This window comes from Lissotriton helveticus, chromosome 4_1 (assembly GCF_964261635.1).
Source record: "Lissotriton helveticus chromosome 4_1, aLisHel1.1, whole genome shotgun sequence".
In the NCBI taxonomy this organism is placed as follows: Eukaryota; Metazoa; Chordata; class Amphibia; order Caudata; family Salamandridae; genus Lissotriton; species Lissotriton helveticus.
In genome coordinates this window covers 30,289,099-30,313,702 of record NC_136063.1, presented here as the reverse complement: position 1 = coordinate 30,313,702, position 24,604 = coordinate 30,289,099, and the positions used below count along the sequence as shown (strand labels likewise).

Genomic DNA, 24,604 nt, shown 5'->3' with positions numbered 1-24,604 from the left:
CGCCAGTCCTAAGATGGCGGGATGCTGGGTGACGCGATGCCGAGTGGTACACTGCGCGCAGCGTGCGCCAAACCACAAGGAGGTTGACTCTGGGAATAATGGGAGAAGAAAAAGTGTGAGAACACGCCCACATCCTAATTATTTGAAAGATTGTGTAGAACATTGACCTATTTCTAATTTTGGCACAAGTGTAGGGAATAGTGTGTTTCTGCAACAGATAATGCATTTGGAGCATTTCTTTAAAAAAATGTATTGCCCAACGTTTAGTTGAAATTCTCTATGCAATGTTAATCAATATGTCTCTGTATTTATGTGTTTTAGAGTTTTTAGTGGTTAGAGTTTTTTTACACTTATATAAAAGGAAAGCGGTGTGATATCTGAGTTGACATATTCTATGAAGAGTAAATTAGATAATTGGAGCTGGCTGGCTTAATGGATGAGGTGCTACTGAAGTGTTCTCTACTTACCTAACTGTGTGTGGAGTGGGAAATTAGATCACACTAAGCACTGCAGACAGGTTGCAAGAAGACTAGTCAAACAACCCTTGGCACAACCTCTATTCTTGGCTCAGATTCCATGAAGTGAAAATTCAATGTAACCCAGGAACAAAGTTGATTTCAATTATAAGGTTTCTTGACTACAAATTATTTCATTGGAAGACAAATCATGAAGAATAGTCTAGCTCAACCTGCAACAATGCAGGGAATAATTTTAAATCTCCACAGATAGAATGTCATCACAGATGGCTACTTGGAATGATGTTAGACAGCCAAGAGCAGACATCTGCTGCTCCTTATAATCTATTCTGAGTGTGCGAGGTAAAGGTGAAGAAATGAATCGCCCATGGTCACAAGCAGTTTTTTAAATCAGGATGTTGAACCATTGCAACTAACCTTGTGCACATTTCACTAAGAAGGTTCTTTGATAGAGAGGCATGGGGGTGGGGTCACAGTCAGAGCCACAGTAGTAGGTCTTGGAAAGATTTTTGGAGAGTTACCTGAATGCACCCTATTAAAAAACTGACCAAATCCCGATCACAGACACTGAAGAAAGTGGTCCAGTCTGTTCTTTACTCATGGAATAGGGGTAGTCAAATAAGTACTATTTTTATTGGGAGAAGTGTGGGAATGCTAGGTGGTAAATATTTTCTAGATGTTTATGGATTTCAGAACTTGCTCCTCACAGAAATATGATGGAAATGTGAGATTTTAGCCTAAGTGTGAAGGACATTTCAGGTTAGAGAGAAGAGTGTGATTCATGTAAGGCCAAAGGGGATGATGGACGGAGTGTTTAACATTGCAAGCACTCACCCCCAGTCAACTGATCTGGGTTTAAGCCATCATTATTCTTTAGCTCACTCCGCCACCCCAGTTCAGACATGGCCATATGCAAATCAGTCTAACCCTGTGCCTAATGGGAACAGTCCAGACCGAAATTCCAAGCCATGTCTTCCCTGGACAGGAATTAAGCATCATGGACCGGTTTCTGGCATTCCAGCCATCATCAGCCAGGCTAGGTTGAATCCAGTCTGTACTGGGGTGAATGTATGACATTGTTCTGCATTCTGTCTATCAACTTATTGTTTTTGCATTCATGTAAGACCGCCATGGATCACCCTCAGTGTGTACTTTTCAGAAATGTCTGAGTTTAATAGATTTCCATGGGTGGCAACCACAGCTACCCACATTGTCAACATGGGTCAATTTTAATGGGGAGAATGAGGTGGTTCTGTGCTGCATTTTGCGGCCTATGGTCTTTGGGACGTTTTTGTCTAGAAAAGTGTGTCAATACTAGGTGGTAGGCTTTTTGTGGATAGCCACATATTTCAAACCTTTTCCACATGGAAATGTGAGGAAAATGTGTGATTAACGCCCATGTTTAAGGTTTGCTAGGCATTCTTGGCAAGACAAGCTAATGGTATGCATCAACAAGAAACCACCTGTATTCCTTTTTACATTTTAAGAAATGTCTGTTAGAAATTGGGTTACAGGTTGACTGGGGTGTGAGAACTGGTCAAGCAGCAGCCACTATCCTAGTCAGGGCGAGGCACAAGTAAACCCCAAATTAACCAGTGCTCACCCTCTGGTAGCTCGGCATATAGCTGTCCGGCTTAACTTTAAGGCAATGTGTAAAGTATTTGTGCAAAGCTTCAAACAGTAAAAATGCACCACACAAAACCATCCCAGACCAGTTTTAGAAAAATAGAGTAATTTTTAATTAATAAAACAAGACCAAAATGAAAAAACTCCAATTAGTAAAACTGAAGATATGAAATTCTAAAGTTTTAGGGTAAACAGCACCAAAAACCACAAAGCGCCAACAACGGACATCTGGTCGTGCCAGACTGGGACCAAGTCACAAGTTCCAGCCGACCACTATGGGTGGCTACAGGGACCCTGTAGGCCCACTGAACAAAATTCCATAAATCCTGGTTGCAGAGCATAGCGTGGATCCAAGGCAAAGGAAAATCGCGCAGTCGTAGTGATGTATCAGTCCGAGATGTGGCAAGTCTGAGGTGTGAGGTCCTGGTGCGTCAAAGTCAACGGGGCTTGAAATGCAGAGTCCAGGCATCAGAGATGCGGAGAACAGATGGCGATGCATCTGTTCTGAGGAGCTGCAAGGCTGTGATGTGGAGGCCAGCATCTTTGTTGAGATGCCGCCGACGAGAGATGCGAGAACTTGGGTCGGATATTTGCCGCACCGTCGCAATGCATCGGTTCCAAAGAATATAAAGGCCAGTACAGGCCTTCGGAGCATGGCTCAATCTGTGCAACAGGGGCGATGCATCGGTTTTGCTCGAAGATGTGCCGCTCAACCAAGGAGATGTGTCGGTTCGGCTGTAGGATGCACCGCTTAGTCGAGGAGATGCGTCAGTTTGGGTTGAGGATGTGCATCAGTTCTGCCGTAAGAAGCTTTGGCCCATTTTCATGGGGTCCAGCACCTGGGGGCCACCCCCTGGCGGAATACACAGAGCCCAATAAACAACTACACCAAGTCATGTGACCAGAAACAGGCTGCAAACACCAAATGGCTAAGAAATGAAAATGCCAAGTGGCATTTTCAGAATTGTAATTTAAAAGTTAGGTATTTAAATTAAGATTCAAGACACACACCAGTTATATCTTCCCATTTGGAAATGACACTTATAAAATGTAATAAATTAATCCCAATGTCATCCAATGGGATGTATTGACTTTGCAGTGGTCAAAAATGAATTTAAGAGTTTTTCACTACCAGGACATGTAAATGTTAAAAGTTCATATACTTCTATTAGAATACATTGCACCCTGTCCTTTGGGCTGTCCAGTGCACTACTACTCAGATTACACTCTCACAACATGAGAAGGATGAAAAGTCAAATCTGCCTCCCCTGGATTCAGTTTCTCATACGTGCATTGAGTATTTCTCAGTGTTTTCAAGGCGCTGTGACATCCACACAATCACCTCTGCTACTGACAACTGGAATAGCTGTAAATCAAATGACTATGTTCAAACATAAATACAGCTTATTAACTAATCTCTATTCTGGGACAATTTTTCTCCTGAAACTGTTCTGAGGGGTCTGTCTCTTCCAGCCCCCTAGTGAACGTAAATGAGCTCTCGTAAACGACTGATCAGCTCATCAGCAGCAGAGTTAACGCTTTGACGTTAAAAGTGCTGCGATGTGCACTTTATTCTGACAACACATGTGTCTCTCCTTTGCACACAGAAGTTTCATTTCTCAAGAGGAGAATGTATAAGTGCCGGTATTTAGTAGATGTGAGTGCCGGGACCTTTAAGGCACTGTTCCCTACTGATAAGGTAAACAAAGATAGAAAAGTCATGACAAAAATGATCTAAGACGATTTTAAAAGACACTCTGCTCTCTGAATATACTTCCCGCCTTTCACAGAACCTTTAAACAATAAATCACATTCCAACCCTGCCACCTACCATTGATCTTTAAAAGTACTGGCATTGGGAGGGTTGGGCAGGTCACGATAGCAGCAAGGAGGATTTGGACAAATAAAGGTATTTTCTCTGACAATTGGAGCGAGGCGTTGTTTCTCCTGGGTGCTGCAGAGGTAGGGGCAGGGGCGGGCACACGCTGCAGCAGGCTGGGCCAAGAGGGAAGGTTTACTGGCGGGACCCCACGTCACCCCGTCTCTTGTCCGGCTCGTCTCCGGGGGCTTCCACACTCCTGTCTATGCCGGGTCTCCAGTCACTAATCTCAGAGGCCCCCTCTCCACCGCTCGGCATCATTCTCAGCGGCTGCTAGCCACGCCCCCTTTAGAACCTATATCTGACACTCATGGACTACTATTTACTAATCCCTAGATCTCTTCCCAAGCACCAGCTAGATTTATTTACATCTTGCTGACTCCTTTCTAACCATGACGTGTCTGAAAGCAACTTTAGCACCTGATACTGCATCAACAGGTTTACTTCATCCACCATTGTAAACCTTCTCAGGGACCAAGTGGTGGCTCATTATATTCAATTGGACCAAAATGTAATGTAATGTAATGTAAACAGGTATTTATAGAGCGCATACTGTCGCTCCGGAAGGAGCATCCTGGCGCTAAAGAAAAAAGTAGCTTCCATGGGATATCCAGAAGAGTACTAAATGGCAGCAAACACATATGATTCTGGCAGATTATATATCCAGGTTTTAAGTTTCTTTCTGAAGGCCGCTTCGGTGTGTTGCAATCTGAGGTCATTTGGCATAGCATTCCAGGCTTTAGGGGCAAGGACACCAAATGATTTACCTCCTTTCGTTTTAAGATGAAATTTGGGAATTGTAGCAAGATTGAGTCCCACTGATCTCAAGTCTCTAGTTGGATTATAGCGAGCTAGTCTTTTCGACTGATACTTAGGTCCAGTGTCGTTTAAGGCTCTGTAAGCAGTTACTAAGATCTTAAAAAGAATTCTTTTATGCATCGGGAGCCAATGCAAAGTTCTAAGGGCTGCCGGGTGCTCCCTTTCAGAGCACAAAACATACCTGAAGGAGAATTTCTCTTTCTTCTCAGCTTCTCTTTTGTCAACGGCAACAGGGTACCCTCTTGGCCACCTTCTCTGTCCACCCATCCGATTTTGAATCAAGCGGACCACCAGGTTTATGCCAATAGAATAAAATTTACTCTGTCAGCCTAAACCTTGATCCAATGGCTGGACAGACTGAAGGCTGTAATAGGAAGCACATAACACCATGGGCCAGATGTAGGTATCCAAATACCGGTCGGTAACAGCCAAAAATACCGACCGGTATTTGGATACTGAGATGTAGGGGATGTCAAAATACAGATTCTTGACATGTAGGTAGCACTTTAAACAGTGCTACAGGGCTTTAGGGATTCGTTATTTACCGCCAACTATTAGCTGGTAGTAAATAACAAATACCTATTTAAATGCAAATATGTGCATTTACACCTAGGTCATGTATGTGTGCCACATGGCACACAAGCACTAATCAGGGGTGCAACATGGTGTCAAAGTGACACCCTGCCAGGAAAGAATGGCAATTACCGAATCGGTAAATACCGATATCAGATTTACCGATTCTAAAATACCGAATCGGTAAAATTCGGTATTTTAGAATCGGTAAAAATGATTTACCTACATCTAGCCCCATGTGTTATATTTAGAGTCAATGGCATTATGGGGTTTTCCCTGTCTGTCATCACCAGGTAAAACTTGACAATGAAGGTCAGAAAAAATAATGATTCCCAAACTCTCATGGTGCGGAGGCCATTGGTTTTTAATTTTTTTCAAATTATTAAAAAAAAAATGTTTGATAGCCTTCCATTATGTTTGATGGTGTCGTCTTTCAAACGTTTCCTGATGGTGAATCCTACCAATGCATAGAAATGTCTTCCGGGCGGGCAGGCATCTCTCAACTTGGCAGGCAGAGTAAAGAACAGTGGAGGACATAAAGTGATCCAGCACTCTGTGTGGCAACTTAAAATCAAGCCTGAAGTCTGACCGTTATGTTGTCAATATCATTTCAACCTCTACAAACATTTTATGACGTCTCATCAGGATATGGAAGTGTTGCAACACATTTGTATAGGTTCCTTCGATTGGATAACTGTAGAGAATATTCAATATTAGAAGCAAATTTTATCTTGGTAGGCATCAGAGTAATATATAGAAATCACATCACATACTGGTGAGAAAAACACTGTTAAGGTTAGGGAGCAGTCAAGAGGAGGTGGATTACATTTCCTCAACAGTAGAGAGGCAGATCAGTCTTGAGCATGAGAGAGAATCAGGATGAGAAAAGGCAGCAGTGCATTCATTACTACCAGGCCGCAGCAGCAAATTGGCAACAAGACAGAGATTCTGCAGTTCGGCAAGCAGTCATCCGTAAGGTCCTTTGCCTGGTGGCCACTGGACCTAGGACCCACTCATATAATTTGACCTAGTGAAATGGTAAAGTTAGGTCAAGTGTGGCAAAAATCTTTGCCTCAGAAACAATGTTGACCACTTCAGTGGCATTGGTATGTGCTACAGGTAATGTCACTTTACTAGGGACTTAGAAGTAAATTATATATTCCAATTGGGTATAAGCCAATTCCACAATGTTTTTTTAATCAGAGAGCACAAGCACTTTGTTAGAATTGAGGGTCTCTAGTTGGTATACACCTTTGTTCAAATAGGCACCCTTGCTTCTAGTTAGGTTAAATGGCTACACTTCTAAATAACCCCTGCTCACCCCCTTGGTAGCTTGGCACGAGCTGGCAGGCTTATCTCAGAGGCCGTGTATAAAGCATTTGTGAACACATACATTAATACAGTGAAAACACTATATATGTACACCACACCAGTTTAGAAAAATAAGTAATCTTTACTAGTCTTAACACAAGACCAAACGACAAAAATCCAAAATATTGTCATCCAAATAAGTCTTTAAAATGGTAGAAATAGCTTAGTTCACTTTAGACTGTCAATGGGACACTTTACTCTCACAGTACTTGGGATGCGTAATGCAAAGAAAACAAAAGGACCGCAGGGAAGGTGATGCGCCGCACCTTACACTCAGGGAAGTGGCTGAATCGGTTTCTTACCGCTGCGCAGGGGAGTTGAGGCTTGCTTCCTTATGGTGTGGGGAGCTGATGCGCCAGTTTCTTACAGCGATCCAATGCGATGACGTCCAGGTGCGATGCGAGAAAATGGCGTCTTGGTGACGGTGCGACAACGTAGATGTGATGTGTGCATGCCCGATGGCTGTGCGGGGACTTGATAAACTTCTGAGCCACGACAGGATCTGCAACACGCTTCTCCAGTGATGCGACAGTGACCTCTGTGGCGGCAGCATGCTTCTCCGGTGATGCTACGCGCTTCGGTGATGTGATGACGACAGCGGCAGCGGCGGCACGCTTACTCGGCGATGGATCGACAACTGCTGCGCCGGCGGCGACACGCTTCTTCTGTGTTGAGTCGCGCTTCCAGCTCCCAGCGACACGCAGTCTCTTAGAAGGCCCAGCTCAACAGCAGGCACTTCAATTCCCAGAAAGGGAATTCAGGGGGAGCTGGTGGCGAAGTCTTGTACCCCTGAGACTACATGCAGGAGGCAAGCACAGTTCAAGCCATTGGAGATTCTTCTTCAAAATGATGGAAGCACACTCAGCTATTTTTCTCCTTTCCTTGGCAATGAAGCAGCCACTGCAGGCCAACCCCCAAATAGCACCCAGCACAGGGGTAGTCTCCTCCTTCAGTTTCTCTGGTTCTTCTCCTCAGCAAAGGTTTGTCTTGATTCCCAGGAGTGTCCCCCTCTTTATACACACAAATCCTTTGTCTCTGAAGGCAGAGAGTATCTGTACCTAGTCCAAACCAGTTCTGGGTGCATTCTGGCAGTGCACAATGTCTTCCTTTGTCAGTGTGGGCCAGGGTCATCAGAAGCACCACAGGAGGTGGAGCCAGCATTGTGGAAGTCAGGCACAGCCCTATTCAGACCCAAGTGCTACTCCTCCCACCACTTCCAATGTAGATAGGTCTATTCAGCCTAGTGCTGACTCACTCTTCCTCCTGGAGCCACCCCAGGCCCTGTCACTCACAAACCAGACATGGAATACACAACCTAGCCTAGGCAGGCTGGATGGTTAGCCAAGAAAATACCTACTTGCCAAAAGTGGTATTTTCAAACACAGAATGTTAGAACTAACTTCACTAAAAGATGTATTTTATCATTCTGAGTTCGGGCATACTAAACTCGAATTTCTACCTAGTTCCCTGAGTCAGTTAGGATTATGAGATGTTATAATCAAACGGCCCATCCTGGCCTATGGGAACAGGTAGCCTTGCACAAAAAAAAAGAAATTGGTTGCAATTCACTATCAGGACATGCCACACACATCAGGGCATGTCTGTCCTACCTTTCACATACAATGCACCCTGCCCATGGAGGTGGCTAACATGTAAAAAAGGGTAGGTTTGGAGACTGGCAAGTGTGTACACTGGCCAAGTCGACATGGCAGTCCCAGATTGCACACAGCTCTGTGATGGCAGGCATGAGCCATAGGTAACAAGCTGCTCCGGTGTGTGGCACACTCAGTGCTGCAAGCCCATCAGCAGCATTTGATTTACAGACCCTGGGCACACCCTGGTGCACTGAACTAGGGTCTGACAAGTAAACCAAATAAGCCAATCATGGAGTCACTAATCCATTACAATACCTTTCAATAGGGAGCACTTGCACTTTGGCACTGAATAGCAGTGACAAAGTGCCCAAAGCATTGACCAGTAAAAACATAGCAAAACAAAAGAGGCAACAGCAAAAAAAATGGAAGGGAGACCCACGCCAATGGTGCCAGGAAACACTTTAGCACTGGTTAGCAGTAGTAAAGTGTGCAGAGTCGTAACGCCAACTAAAATGAAGTCAGCAAAAATAGGAGATCTAAAGGCAAAAAGTTATGGAGAAACCACTCCAAGGATACCAGGCCCAGCATACACATACTCACTAAGGTGCATTACCGCCGTATCATCCTCATCGTTAGCAATATTTGGCACATTTTCCAATCCATCCCGCCCTTCAGAGCCTCGACAGTGTATTAACAAAGAGGCTTCCTTTTCAGCCTTTTAAGAACTGGTTCTCCTAGAAAAGGTAAAACTGGGGGTGGTGTAATGTTTTGCATGGTGGAAGCCAATGGATGCAATATGAATAACTAAAGAATACAATTCTATAATTACACGCAAATGCTCTGGTGCCCGATTGTTTATAGTATTTCTTTTAGCATGTATATAGCAGTGCAGTACTTGTGTTGCAGTTAGATCTTTGACTGTTCAGAAGAAATCTCATTGCAGGAATTGATAATCAGAAGCAAATCTCATAGAGATGATTCCAGCAGTGCCTTATGATGGCAAAGACAAGGATGTGAATATCCATAGGTTTGCAGTAACTTCACTAGATGTTGGCGTCTACAATAAAAACAGACCTCAAAATCCAGAAGTAAGATTCACCATGAACCCAGGAGTAGATGTGCACCACAAAAGACACCACAGGAAATGAGATGCAAATATATTTATTCTGTATAGAAAATGGACTCCACCCATCTAACTCCCAGCAGTCTTATCATCTGTATACATTCTCATAACTATATGACACATTACTAAAAGAGCATTGAAAGTGATAACTATTATATAGATCCGTAACTAAGGATACAAATATCACCTCTAGTGTTGACCTGTGTGTTTTGCTTTATTGCCTTCACGTTGTGCAGAAATCTCAGGTTTACATCTTCACATGCCTTTTGCAGAAAAGAAATAAAGATTTGGCACTCACAACAGTGATTCCACCTTTTTTTTACTGCTTTAATGGGCTTTTCCTACTTTCACGTGGACCTATTTTGGGTAACAGCGCCCTCTGCAAAACTCAACTCAACTTATCTGAGTCTTTTTTTCTCTTTTTAGTATATACCTTTTATTGGGGTTTACAGTAATACTCAGAATACATCAAGCACACTGCAGTGCCACAGGTGCACAGGCCAGCTCCACCACTTCTGCTGCCAGCTTGTGCTCCCACCTTGAACTCCGCCGCACTGAACCTTTCAATCGCTGTTTTCTCCCCATGTAATCACTTGTGTTTCCCGAAGTTTTCGCCACCTAATTACAATTAAATCACTTTTTTTTCCCCATCTAACCACTCATTTTTCTCCATCAAACCACTCATTTTTCTCCATTTAACCACTCATTGTTTTCAATCTAATCACTCGTATTTCTCCATCTAATCACTTATTTCCTTCTAATTAGATGTCTTTCTCCTTCTAATCACTATTTTTTCCCATCTAATCAACCGTTTACTCCTTCAAATCAGTCAATTTTCGCCATCTAATCACTTGTTTTTCTCCAACTAATCATTAATTTCACACTGTTTTCTCCATCTAATCACTAATTTTGCTAGATCCAATCATTCATTTTTCTCTATCCAATCAGTTGTTTTCTCTGTCTAATCACTCGTTTTACTACACATAATCACATATTTTTTCCATCTAATCACTCGTTTTACTCCATCTAATCAATTTTTCTCCTATTCATTCATTTTTCCCCATCTAATCAATGTTTTTCTCCTTTTAATTACTTTCCCACTGTTTTCTCCATCTAATCGCTCATTTTATCCCATCTAATCACTCATTTTCACTCTGTTTTCTCCATGCAATCACTCAGTTTTCTCCATCTAATCACTCAGTTTTCTCCATCTACTCACTCGTTTTTCTCCATCTAAGTACTCGTTTTCAGTCCGAAGGCTTTACTCCAGTAACCTCCCCATAAGGGGAAGGCACAAATCCACTGCAAAACAACATAAATGACCTAGACTATATGGGCACTTATCGACTATTGTAATTCTTTTTAGGTACACTGTATATTGCTTCAATATTACAAATCTCCTCCCTTTTCATTAATTGTACGGGTAGTAGGTGTATCCTAAAAGTGTGCCTCCTTTAATTTCCGCCCATTCCCTTATGATAACCATAAAAATTCCAATTGCGAAACATATAACAACACACACCTTAGTGTCAAACTATACCCAAGAATACGATACAAAAAAGTGTGTGAGAGCGAGATGGCACCTCACGGGCGCACCAAACGGGAACCTGGCAGGTACTCACCAGGATTGCCCTGCTCTCATCATTGGCACCATCAAGCTCAGAAAAAAGAAGAACGTGTCCAAGAAACACAAACAGAGGTAAGAGCGCCAAGATGCTCCTTCCGGAGCGAAAGTTCGCGCTCTACAAATATCCATAAATATCAAAAAAAGTGTATGCAGTGAGGATAGACCACAAAACAACCAGTGGAGTGTCAAAAAACATATAAAATATACACACAACAACACAGATATATAATTTTATTCTCTTTCTTGTGTTGGGTGTGCAACCTAAAAAAAGTGAGTGTGGTTACTAACTATCCAACCAACACCACTTTACTTGCCGACATGTTTCACTGCCCTCGATTTTCAGGCAGTTTCTTCAGGGCGTCATATGTATTAGAGCCACTGCATATGGACAAACAAGTCTTCGCAACTGGAAAATAAATGAAAATAAAACCACGTTTTTTATATAAAAAGAGAGGAACCTGTCTGTGAAATATATAGTCTTGTCCCACACACCTATAACTCTGTTATAATTACCCTCACAGTACTCGTACCAGCCGGTAGGGTAATGGTCTTTTGGAACACCACCAATTATGGGTCATGAATCCTTCCCCTTCAATTTTACTGTGGAGATATAGGTAAAAGACAGATTGTGTATATCATATATAATCCTATCACATGTTATAGGTACACCTGAAACAACACCATTTTGTCCCTAATTGAGCTATGGGTGTGTCAACAAACCGTTTCTAAATATCTTTGGGAGAGAATGAAGGTACAAATAAAATTGAACAACCACATATGCTAGAATTCTCTCTTTCTAGCAGGGTTCACGGCATGTGTAACTCGATCCTATTAATCTCACAGCGTGTGTCTCACTCGAACCTGTAACTTTATTTGGTCTCACAATGGTCGATTCCCATATTTACAATTAGAACCATGCACATTCTGCCCGTTTGATAAGTAAGCCAAACGAAATTTCAGGGGATTTGGTACAGGCACTTCTAAAATCAATTCTTTACACTCAATAGCATGGCGAGTACTTCCGGAAAAAGTCACCACCCGACTCGTGACAAGCTAGACCGCCGGGCTTCACAGAGTCAAGAAACCTCTATGTCCACCAGCACTCGACAAACTTTAAAAAAAAGGAGGTTTCTATCTAGTTGAAAGAATAAATCAGCCTTACTACCGCAAGTGGAAACCAACAACTAGACAGCCTCACTAAAGTCGAGTAGCCCCGGAGCCCATACTCCTTACCACGATAGAGAGAGGTGACCGGCATTCACTCCACCTATGTTTCTTCTCGAGAAACAGTGTGTTTTATCTCTCGTTTTGTGGCGTAATCTCGCGATACTACGGATGCCTATGTTTCATCTCGAGAAACAGTGTGTTTTATCTCTCGTTTTTGTGGCGTAATCTCGCGATACTACGGACGCCATTTTGGATTGGTCAGAAATACATTATAAACCTCCATTCTTGTGTATTATGCGTTGAAATCTCGCGAGATCTCGGCTCGTGTTAGCAAAATAAACCAACTTTATCAGTTCTTACACATAACATGTAGAAATTAATAAAAATGTTCGATGTTGCTCCATTTTTTCAGCTTTTTAGAAAAAACGGGGACAGGAAGGGGGCGTTTTAGAAAAAACAGCGAGGAAAAATTCAACAGGATTTTCTGTTTTTTCTTTTTTCTTTATTATTGTTTGCATCATATTATTAACAATATCTCTTATTTTAAATAGATAGGGGCTGTAACCTGACTTTTTGTATCTGGTTTTTCATAGCCAACAGTACACCGGAATTCTAATCATGGAGGGCCAGGATTCACTATAAACAACCTTCAACAGAAGTAGGGGTGGAACGTATGAAACAGTGGTTGCCACCAGAGGTATTATGAGGTGGACACTTTCAAATTATATTTTGACACGTATAAACATTGAGGACCCAGTCAAATGCCAAGGAACTGTAGTATTTGCTGATTCAATGTATTTTGTTCCATTCCAATAATTCATTCAGCCCAGATCTTTCGCTTTTCTCTTGGAAAATCCATTTAGCCTCTTTCATGATTAGTAATTGTTCAACTGTGCGTGTATCGCCTGTGACTTTTTCCAGGATTACCCATTTGAATGAATGTTTGCTGTTGTGGCAGTGTTGCACCAGTTTTGTTGTAAGTTTTCCAGTCTTAATGGTGCTTAAATGTTCCTGAATGCAGGTTTTTATTTTACGTGTGGTAAGGTCTATATAGTGTAATCCGCACTCACACTCCAGCCTATATACCACATTAGTGGTGTTACAGTTACTGAACTGTCTCAAGTGCCACTCCACCCACGGACAGAAACTCTTTGTTGTCCTATCATTCATACCACCCGAGGGCACTCAGGGACAACCAGCCCGTGGGTCAGTTTCTCCGGTACCGTAGAAACTGTTCCACAACTGAAAGGTTTGGCGAACAATCACAGGTGCTTTGCGAAAAATTGCTGAAAAGGAACTACCCGGCAAAAATTGTTAACCATGCCAGGAAGAGAGCTCTTAATACTCCTAGAAGTGCCTTATTGGAGACAAACAAAAAAGAAAAAAGAGACTGCCTCCCCGTGGTATTGACATTTGATCCTCTAGCCACAAAAATCAGACAATCAATACGGAAACATTGGGCCATCCTGTCTAATAAGGATTTTGAAATGCCACCACCCAGGTTTGCTTTTAAACGGGCAAGTAACCTGAAAGATAAATTAGTGCACACTCGTGCCGAAACCACCAAAGAAACCAGCAGGACACTACCTATAGGTCACCATCCATGTGGCACCTGTTCGGTCTGCCCTTTGACCTCAAAGACTACCAGTGTGAGTTTGAAATCAGGCAAGGAGTGGCACTTGAGACAGTTCAGTAACTGTAACACCACTAATGTGGTATATAGGCTGGAGTGTGAGTGTGGATTACACTATATAGGCCTTATCACACGTAAAATAAAAACCCGCATTCAGGAACATTTAAGCACCATTAAGACTGGAAAACTTACAACAAAACTGGTGCAACACTGCCACAACAGCAAACTTTCATTCAAATGGGTAATCCTGGAAAAAGTCACAGGCGATACACGCACAGCTGAACAATTACTAATCAAGAAAGAGGCTAAATGGATTTTCCAAGAGAAAAGCAAAAGATCTGGGCTGAATGAATTATTGGAATGGAACAAAATACATTGAATCAGCAAATACTACAGTTCCTTGGCATTTGCCTGGGTCCTCAATGTTTATACGTGTCAAAATATAATTTGAAAGTGTCCACCTCATAATACCTCTGGTGGCAACCACTGTTTCATTCGTTCCTCCCCTACCTCTGTTGAAGGTTGTTTATAGTGAATCCTGGCCCTCCATGATTAGAATTCCAGTGTACTGTTGGCTATGAAAAACCAGATACAAAAAGTCAGGTTAAAGCCCCTATCTATTTAAAATAATAGATATTGTTAATAATATGATGCAAACAATAATAAATAAAAAAGAAAAAACAAAAAATCCTGTTGAATTTTTCCTCGCTGTTTTTTCTCAAACGCCCCCTTCCTTTCCCCGTTTTTTCTAAAAAGCTGAAAAAGTGGAGCAACATCGAAAAATTTTAGTAATTTCTACATGTTATGTGTAAGAACTGATAAAGTTGGTTTATTTTGCTAACACGAGCCGAGATCTCGCGAGATTTCAACGCATAATACACAAGAATGGAGGTTTATAATGTATTCCTGACCAATCCAAAATGGCGTCCGTAGTATCGCGAGATTACGCCACAAAAACGAGAGATAAAACACAGTTTCTCGAGATGAAACATAGGCGGAGTGAATGCCGGTCACCTTTCTCTATCGTGTTAAGGAGTATGGGCTCCGGGGCGACTCGACTTTAGTGAGGCTGTCTAGTTGTTCGTTTCCACTTGCGGTAGTAAGGCTGATTTATTCTTTCAACTAGATAGAAACCTCCTTTTTTTTAAAGTTTGTCGAGTGCTGGTGGACATAGAGGTTTCTTGACTCTGTGAAGCCCGACGGTCTAGCTTGTCACGAGTCGGGTGGTGACTTTTTCCGGAAGTACTCACCATGCTATTGAGTGTAAAGAATTGATTTTAGAAGTGCCTGTACCAAATCACCTGAAATTTCGTTTGGCTTACTTATCAAACGGGCAGAATGTGCATGGTTCTAATTGTAAATATGGGAATCGACCATTGTGAGACCAAATAAAGTTACAGGTTCGAGTGAGACACACGCTGTGAGATTAATAGGATCGAGTTAAACACATGCCGTGAACCCTGCTAGAAAGAGAGAATTCTAGCATGTGTGGTTGTTCAATTTTATTTGTACCTTCATTCTCTCCCAAAGATATTTAGAAACGGTTTGTTGACACACCCATAGCTCAATTAGGGACAAAATGGTGTTGTTTCATGTGTACCTATAACATGTGATAGGATTATATATGATATACACAATCTGTCTTTTACCTATATCTCCACAGTAAAATTGAAGGGGAAGGATTCATGACCCATAATTGGTGGATACACCTACTACCCGTACAACTAATGAAAAGGGAGGAGATTTGTAATATTGAAGCAATATACAGTGTACCTAAAAAGAATTACAATAGTTGATAAGTGCCCATATAGTCTAGGTCATTTATGTTGTTTTGCATTTTGAGTGGAGGGCGACCTATGACTAACTTTACCCTCTAAGCTCCTGGTAGTTTCAACAAATCCACTGCAACCAATCTCTTACTCACAGGCTAGCCCCGCATTTCCCATCAGTCCTTGTGAATTTCATGCAGACTTCCTCAGCCAACGCCCACTCCGGCATATCTCTTAGCCAGTCTCTGAAGCCAACCACTTAATAGCAATGCAGAATTTCGCCAACCATAACCCCAACAGCAAAAACATCCTACTTAGCCTTTTGTCGGGGAAGAGATTGCACCTACCAAGGCTTGCTGAATATTCAGGTTTTTTTTTTAATGGAGATTTATATAGCGTGGACTCCACCCGAAGGTATTGGAGCACTTTACATGAGCACCGGTTACGTTATGCAAGGACACAATTATTTTTAGTTCTCGCCAATGCAGCATGCAAGCGCTGATTAGGGACCTCTTGGAATCGCTCTGTACTTTCTAGGAAACTCATGCATTTTTTGCACTGTTTTCAATGACTACTCATGCATGCAGAGCGTTTGCCTTCTGGGAGTGAGCAGAGGCGCCATCTGTTTGCAATTATCACACCAGCCGCAGCTCGCTCCCGCAAGACAAACGTTCTGCATGCACGAATACTCTTTAACTTTCGCGGCCGCAGGGCCACGCTTGTCTTTTAGCGCTTGTTTTTGTAGGCACAGGGAGATTAAGTGATCTGTCTAGAATAACAGGCTGTGGATGCGATCTAGGCTCTAACCTTGGTTTCCAGCGCCAAAGTCGGCAATCTAGCCGTCAGACAATATCAGTTGTATATTCCACCTTGTAACCTCATTTAGCCTATCCAGGACCTGGTCAGCATGCACCCAGTAAGGCATAAAATGGAGTGTAGGGTTTTGTGCGTACGGTACACCCGGTGTATATAGTTGCATTGGATCAATTTGAAACATGCGTTTGAACTTATCCGAGCCTTAATGAACAAACTGCTGCCCTGGTGTTTTTTTCAGGGGGACTGGGGGGTCCGGATTGAAATCTACCAGCAAGATAGGGACCATTTTAAGATCAATAGACTTCTACATTCCCCCTGGGTTTAACAAGTATCCTTGGTGAGTCGGCGATACGTGACGTGGCCCTGCTTATTATCACTGTTTAGGAACAGCAAACACTGAAGAACGAAGCTCTGTTTCACATGTAAGTTATGCTATTAAGTTCTGATTACGAATGAGTTGTGTCAGTGTCTGGCAGTTTCTGGTGAGTATCCTCCACGATGTGTAATGGTACAGTACATCATATTCAGATATGCGGCTCTCGAGTACAGATGTAGGGTCTTATGAGTGAGCATCCAGACACCCGGACGGCTCCATCTTCAATGTAGACGCACTCCCCAAAATCTGATATTGCACACCTAGAAGTAAAGGCAAAATCCAGTCAGACAATACAAGGAAGAAACGGAATCTTTGTAGCTTGTGACAGATGAGGGGACTTTACACAAAGATGATGCATTGGCTAGAAATCGGTGCCGCGGAAGAGATCAGATATTGTAATTGATGAAATTGCAAGTAAACGTTTTGCGAAATATAGTTATGATTTTGAAGTAAAATGACAAAAAATTTAGCAAATTGAGTGAAATGCACCTGCCTTCTTAGAAGGACTGTACGCATGAGAGCACATTGTCTACTAAAGTCAATTGAGACACTAAGTCACTGATTACGAGTCTGGTGATCCGAGGGCCGCCAGACTTGTGGGAGCGTGGCGGTCCAGTCATCGCCGCACCAGTGGTCTACTTGCCCCATTATAAGTTGGGTGGCCACACTGCCCTTGGACCACGACACCACGAGGGCACCGCCGTTCCCTGACAGTGGTGCGGCGCAGTATAGGCAGCAATATGCTTGATGGGACCGCCGTAGTCCCGCCAAGCATATTACGAGTTTTTTCTCTGCCAGCGGTGTCATGGAGGTTTCTACCCCATGGACACCGTGCCAAAGAGGGAACAAAGAGGGCATGTGGAAGCAGAGGGAGACATAACATGTGCTCCCTCTGTGAACAACCACACCAGTTCCTGCACGACATAGACCTAATAGTCCATGCTGTGCTGTGCAGAAACCTTGTGTGGCATTCCCATGGAAGTGCCCTTTTCAAAGGTACCTCTGCCTCTGAAAAGGCAGTCGCGGGTCTGCCACACTGCCAGCCAGACCACATTCTAGTAGTAATCTGGAGGGTGGGACTGAGTCTTTGTGGTCCTGGAGTGTGGCAGTGGCAAGCCCCCCGCTCCCACACCACCAAAACTCCTAATTGGGCCCTAAGTGGCACCTACAAAATATCTCTTTCTCATGGTTTTGCTGCTCACATTTTCTGCTCTTTTAGGTAAAGGCTGTGTAAATTTGCATAACCACCCAATGGCAACATTTTTGTGCGAGTTGCCCACGTAATAACATTTTGGTTGGGAGTATTCATATATTGAAGGAATGAAGAATTTATACCTCGATCTGGTGATGAGATCAGGTGATAGCTCTTCATAGCTCAGGTACTCGAGTGGTGTCAGTTCTAGAGGGAGTGGCACATCTATCATTCTTGTGCTGAAGAAGCATGGATGGCGCAAATGCAAAAAGAACTAGGAGTGAGTTGTTTCAAACTAATATTGGGAAATGTATAAGTCCTAAGAAGGAGCTCAGAATTGACAGACGAATAAAGGGAAGTGCAGAGGACAGTTACTTTGCCCAGGTCAAGGTTCGCCCCTTAATATAACAAGCCTGCTTTTTCTGGAGATGCTTCACAGTTGCATTTTATCAATGGCCACCATGTGTTTCATTTACCACATGTTCTAGCTCTCCAGCTTAATTTAATGTCAAGACCTTCCTATTAATTTGCTTGCCATAAACCATCCCCTTTGGTTCAGTGAGTAGGCAGAACACGATGTCCCAGATACAAGCCTATGTGGGTTATTAATTGGCATATACCCACCCGCATGAACCGCACGGAACCCTGACTACACGGGTGGGCAGGCTTCTTCATCGGGTGAATTATCTTGAAGTACTCGGCTAGCCTTTGACCTTTAAACCTACATTCATTAGTCCTTCAGACCTTATTTGTAGAACACCTGTAACACATGCCAGACACATTCTCTAGAAGATCTGCATCGATCACAAGTGTGCCTGCGAGTCTGCTATGCATCATGCGTAGTACACTCTATTTTTCTTGAAAATTCTTTTAAATGTATTTGTATAAAACTAATTCATTAACAACCTTGAAAAAGCCCTGGGCCACGTTTTGGCATTAGGGCAAACATGGGTTGACTTCTTGTCTAGTTTTCTCAATAAGACCAGGAGAATGATTTTGAGTTTGGCCAAACCCTTGGACCGACCACAGTATATAGAGTCAGACAGACCATCAGCTTTCCATCAGCAATGTCCCAGTTGACTCCATTCAGGGAAACTTTACTCAAACACCCTGATGAAGTACTGCCCAAGAGACTAAACAAATCAGACTGCTCACCCCATTTAGGGGTGTTGGTCTGGTATCCTGTTTTTTCTCTCCTTTACTTCCAGGGAAATCCTGGAAGTGACAAATTGAAATATATCAATAAAGACCTTCACACCCAAGAAAAAACTCCCTGAGTAAACAATTCAGTGGTCAGCTCTCAAAACTGGCAATGACCATCAACCAAACATTTGACACCATCAGAAGAACAGCGGTCAAAGCGGTTCCTCTAAAGGTACAGCGATCACAGCTGGACAGGCGATGATCTCTAAATCTGGTGGTCTTTTTTCCATCAGTATGAGGGAAAACATGTACGGCTCGGACAGGGGCCTCATGGAAAAGCCAGGGTTTCTCTTTCTTGACAAATCTGAAGACTGAGCTGGCAGCTCTGATGTGCGGTCTCCGGGGTGCCCACCTTGTCATGCTGGATGGCAGTGAGGGGTAGATGGGCCCCGTTGGTGAGCAAAGTTGTTGGAGATGTTTTTGATTTTGTAACTGATGCAGTGGGTGAGTTGGGTGAAGAGGTTTTGGGATGGGGTAACGCTGGCTGAGCTGGCAACTGTATTGTCAATGAAGTTGGTATAAATAGGGCTAGGGAGATGTCTGCTGGTGTGTGTGGGGTTCTTCACTCATCAGGTGAATCCACATGTGTTCAGGTGCTCCAAGAGGTTGATGGGGCCGAGTAGTCCTGTCTTGCAATCTTGAAGCTGCGACAAATAACCACTGCGATGTCGGGGGCCAACATCAGGGTGAGCCAAGTTTTGGTCAAGAGGAGGTGGTCAACTGAGTGTTGTGCAGTAGGTTCCAGAGTTCAACAAATAAGCAGGTGTGTCCAGAGTGAAGCTACTATTAAGTAGATGCAGGAGGGGGGAAGATATCCAGTGAGTGGTGGGCATGGCTAGGAGGAGCAGGAGCGAACAGGGGCAAAGCAGGTAAGTGTGTGGCATGGCAGAAAAAGGCATGATTGCCCTAGATGGGGAAACAGCACAAGAAGCAAATGACAAAAAGACAAAATGCAATAAATGATCAGGCGATCCGTGAGTGAGAAGCACAAAGAGGAATAAGGCAGAGGAGAGAAGCAAGAGCTTACTTGCTGGGAAGTCTCAGAGGAAGGCTGCAACAGTGATGGGTCTTAAACCAGGTGAAGGTAAGGCAGGCTGTGAGGGCAGGCATCACTTCTTCATGCACTGGGAATCTTGGATGACAGTCGAATGTGCTCCAAGTTAGACCAAAGAGGGACTCCATGCCAGTGCAGTAAAAAGCAGCAGTGATGCCATGGACGGAGTCGCTAGGAGAGGAACCAGCAATGGAGTCCACGCGGCCCTGGGCCCTTTGGCATCTAAGGAAGCTTCCGAGAGGGGTCAGTTGACACTGAGGAGGGGTCACCGGCAGTGCAATCAGATGTTCCACTGACTCAGTGGGGCTGAAAGGTGCACCAGAGGGAGGGAGAACATAATTAAATATTTGCAGCAAGCCCTCCTGAATGGCTGCAGTTTTCTGTGGATTCATGGTTGACCAGGGAACTTGGGCGCATCTTTTAAGGGTGGGAGGAAAATGTAGTCAGATTTGAGGAACAGAAGTGCTGACTCAAGGACCATCTTGGAGAACGTGAATGACGCCTTAATGAAGAAGCCTGTTTACAGTATCTCTTATGTTTCTGTTTCAGAACCTCCCTTAAACTTCTCCCTCTCTGCTATTTACGTGAAAAAAGTGACATGGACAGAGAGTGGCCCTACTTCTTACACTGCTTGGCTTCTTCTCAGTTATGACCTTTCAATTCATCAATGCCCATTTATCGCAAGCCTTTTTGTCGCGCTTGAGGCTTATGCACCAGAGACAGATCTTGTGTTGGTCTAAGATTGAGATCTGCTTCCAGCTGGCATGAGAAGGTTTGAAACCAATGACTGCAGGTGGAGAAATGACTGGGAAAAAAGATCCCTGTTAAAATAACTTTAGAAATTGCAATTTGTAGTCAGTAAATGATGAGGCCCTGGAGCCGCGTCAAAAGAGGCGGATGAAAGTGAACTGACATCAGCCTGCAGGGAAGGTGCTGTTATGTAGTTCCATGTTGTTGTACAAGGGCTGTCTGGAGTTGAAAGCAAAGTCAAATGGTGCCTTCGGTGTCATTCTGGGTCTACTGGAGATTTTCCAGATCTAGCTATGCTCCTTAGTTTGGTGAGTAATCTGTGCGTAGGAATATCCATAAGAGAATGTGGAATCCACCAATCCATTTGTTAATTCTTTCCTAGAGTCGACTCATTCACCCGCTCATCACAACTCTTTAAATTGTGCTTAAAGTAAACATAACAGGGCACACAAATTACAAATGTGTAATTGCAAATTGTGACATGCACATCTGTAGGCCATATTCTCTCCTTGCTGCTCTCAACACTCTACCTGAATCCTTCATCACGCTCTCCCTCCACACCTTCCTTCTTTTGAAGTATAGTTTCTCACACTTTTGGGATTCTTGATCTGATTTGATTTCTAAGTCCTCAATACTTACATTGTCTGGTTGCAAGTGGTCCCATTTGCCCATTCAAATGCATCCTCTCTCCTCCGCAAACCAATCCACATGTGGTGCTCACAAGTAAGTTCCATGAGGAAATTCTGCAGATGAAAAACAATAGCTGTGAGTGATTTATGCAGTGATTTAAGGGACGCATATATCCAGATAATTAGTAAGGAGATCCGGACACCTAAATAATCCATACCATAGGCTAACAAATCCTAAATACTACTTCAACTCTGTTGTTGGCATCAATATTGGTGTGATTTGCCTCAACAGTTGTTTGTTTTCCACACCACTCATGTAGTTTATCTTTGCCAACAATGTATGCACCTGAAGAAAACATAATTTCCTATTGAGTGGCTTCATTTTTTAGTGCAATATTATCACAGTTTATTTCTAGTAATCGCTCACTGCAGATGAAGCAACCTTATAAAATAAAAAGATTATATTTTTTAGTAAAACAAAAAAAGTTAAACTTGAGATATAATCAACCCCTAACAACAATAATGCTGCCAACTCAAGTCAGAAACAGATTGAGGTCTCCACACAATATCTCCAGTCCACAAACCCACTGAAGGGGGTGTTGAGAAGCAGGAACTGCTTCTGACCACAGTTTTTGGTTCACACTGCGATGTGGGGAATCATTCAATGTGAACAGAAAGACACAGAGCTCTTGTTTATGTCAAAGTTCCTGGGGCCATTACAGAACATGCCACAGGGGCAGTGTAATGTATTTTCCCTGTTTGTAAATAATCAGGTTTCTCCTGGGTAAAGTTACACCACACTGAGATCAGTGATATCAATAAGTCAAAACTCAAAACTCGTCAAGGTTTCCAATCCAACCGAAGCATCCACAACAGCTATAATTGCACCATTCACATACCATTTATGGTCCCCACAATCGATTATGTAAAGCAACACGTATAGAAAGCTAATGTGCAAAAGACAAACAGGATTTTAATAAAATAACATGTGACATACCACAAGATTAAAAAGGAATCATATAAATAAACTCATCACAAGATCATTGGGCAAATACAATTCTATATGTCAATTAGAAAACAATAAAAACAAAAGAACAACAAAGGACAATGTGTGATCATAAAAACATCATAAATGCGTTACTCCATCTCGAATTCATAACAGTATTTTAAGAGTGTCCATGAATCAATTAATTCATGGACTTTAATAAATCCTGTTTGGTTAGGTGGGAGTATCTTATTATCAGTTGCCCATTCAGAGAGATTTGAAAGTAAAGTCCCCGCAAACAACTTGGCATCTGTATCTTGAAGAGATATTAGCCAGTAATTTTTGGGTTGGTCCGAATTAAATTTTTTATAAATAGGGCATATTAACGACCCTCTCCAGGATTCAGGTTTCGTCCCTGTCCATGCTACTTCTTTAAAAACGTCCATGAGAAATTCTGACCATAGGTCCGGTTCTTCCTTATAAGGGCAAACGGAATACCGTCGGAACCTGGTGCCCCGTCTTTTTGCTTAGTTCACATCACATCAAATTCTTCAAGAACTGTATTTAATTATTTTCAGGCCTGTCATTTTCGGTTTTCATTTATTTCCTGCCATAATAACTGGGACAGTTGATTTTCATGGTTGTTTTTTATCCTATTCCATATTTTAATAAATTGATCTTTTCTGGCATACAACTGGTCATTTAGACCAAACTGCAGCCTTATTTGTGCTGGTGATGCGTTATTAGGTGGGTGAAAAAGAGTTCTAAAAGTTTTTGAGACTGCATTATTTAAAATGACAGCATCTTTTCCAGTTAGAGCCTCACTACCATAAGTTAGGGTAGGCAGTAGTTTTGCTGTTATGACCTTTAAAAAAGGGTGATAAGTTAGATTACCTAATGATTTATGTAGGGTCCTGAATGCTGCTGTCAAGGCATTAGCTTTTCTTTGAATATCTAATTTTTGCGGGCGATAGTTTCCATTTTCGTCAAATAGGACTCCCAAGTATCTGTATGATTCTACTTGTTCTAATTGGGTTTTCTCCATAAACCTGTTGGATTTATGTTTTAATCTTGAATTTTTATTAATCACCATAACTTTAGTCTGTTTGTTTATCACCATCCCATTTTCTTTTAAATATGAAGATATTTGATCTATTAGGTTTTGCATCCCTACTTTTGTTTGATTTAGGAGGATTACATCAACTGTGTATAGCAGATTAGATTAGTGTTTGTCAGCTAATTTAGGCGGGTGTCTGGCCATTCCCCATCCGCATTCTAACCCACGTGTCAGTATACAAAAGTTCAACTAATTTTAACAGTTGTACTGGGATCTTTCTCCTGTAGTTTTCTCCACAGAAGTTATCTATGCATGTAATCAAATGCCGATCTAAAATCAAAAGGGCAAACGGAATACCGTCGGGACCTGGTGCCCCGTCTTTTTGCTTAGTTATTAATTTAGAGACTTGAGACTTTTTTATATCAATTTCACAGTCAATTTCATGAGTTATTGTATCCATCCCACTCCAATTGTCATACTGATTCATTATTTTCCGATCAGAGTTTAAATGATTTACCAGAAAATTAACCCATTTTTTTCAGTTAATACAGATGGGACCACTGATTTATTAGGTTTTACTAGTCCATTTATCATTTTCCAAAATTCCCTTGAATTTGTTTAGTTGCTAGCATAAAAAATGTTTGTCCACAGGTCATGCTTTGCTTGGTTTCTTTCGTTCCAAATTAGTTTCCTCAAGTTCTGGTTTATTTTTTTTGTATGATTGGTAATTCCTCATTACATGGAAATTTGATAATCTATCTCCTTAGATTCTTGCGAGTCCTTCTCAGTTTCCTTATTGTATATGATGGATTTATATATTTATTCCTTTCATCTATTTGTATCACTTGTTTTTTCTTATCTTTAGGTGCAGAGGCATAGGTTAT

The 24,604-nt window shown here is 42.3% G+C and overlaps 1 protein-coding gene across 1 annotated transcript in view; it reads right to left on the bottom strand.

Annotated features, from left to right (window-relative positions):
- Positions 1 to 15,711: 15,711 nt before the first annotated feature.
- LOC144828299 (uncharacterized) overlaps positions 15,712 to 24,604 on the bottom strand; it is a 225,329-nt gene continuing 216,436 nt past the window's right edge. The window contains exons 15-16 of the mRNA XM_078686382.1: positions 21,689 to 21,792; positions 15,712 to 17,110 (exon numbers count right to left, since the gene is read on the bottom strand). Coding sequence (XP_078542508.1) covers positions 16,999 to 17,110; positions 21,689 to 21,792 — 216 coding nt within the window. The 3' untranslated portion in view covers positions 15,712 to 16,998. The remainder of the gene's footprint in view (positions 17,111 to 21,688; positions 21,793 to 24,604) is intronic.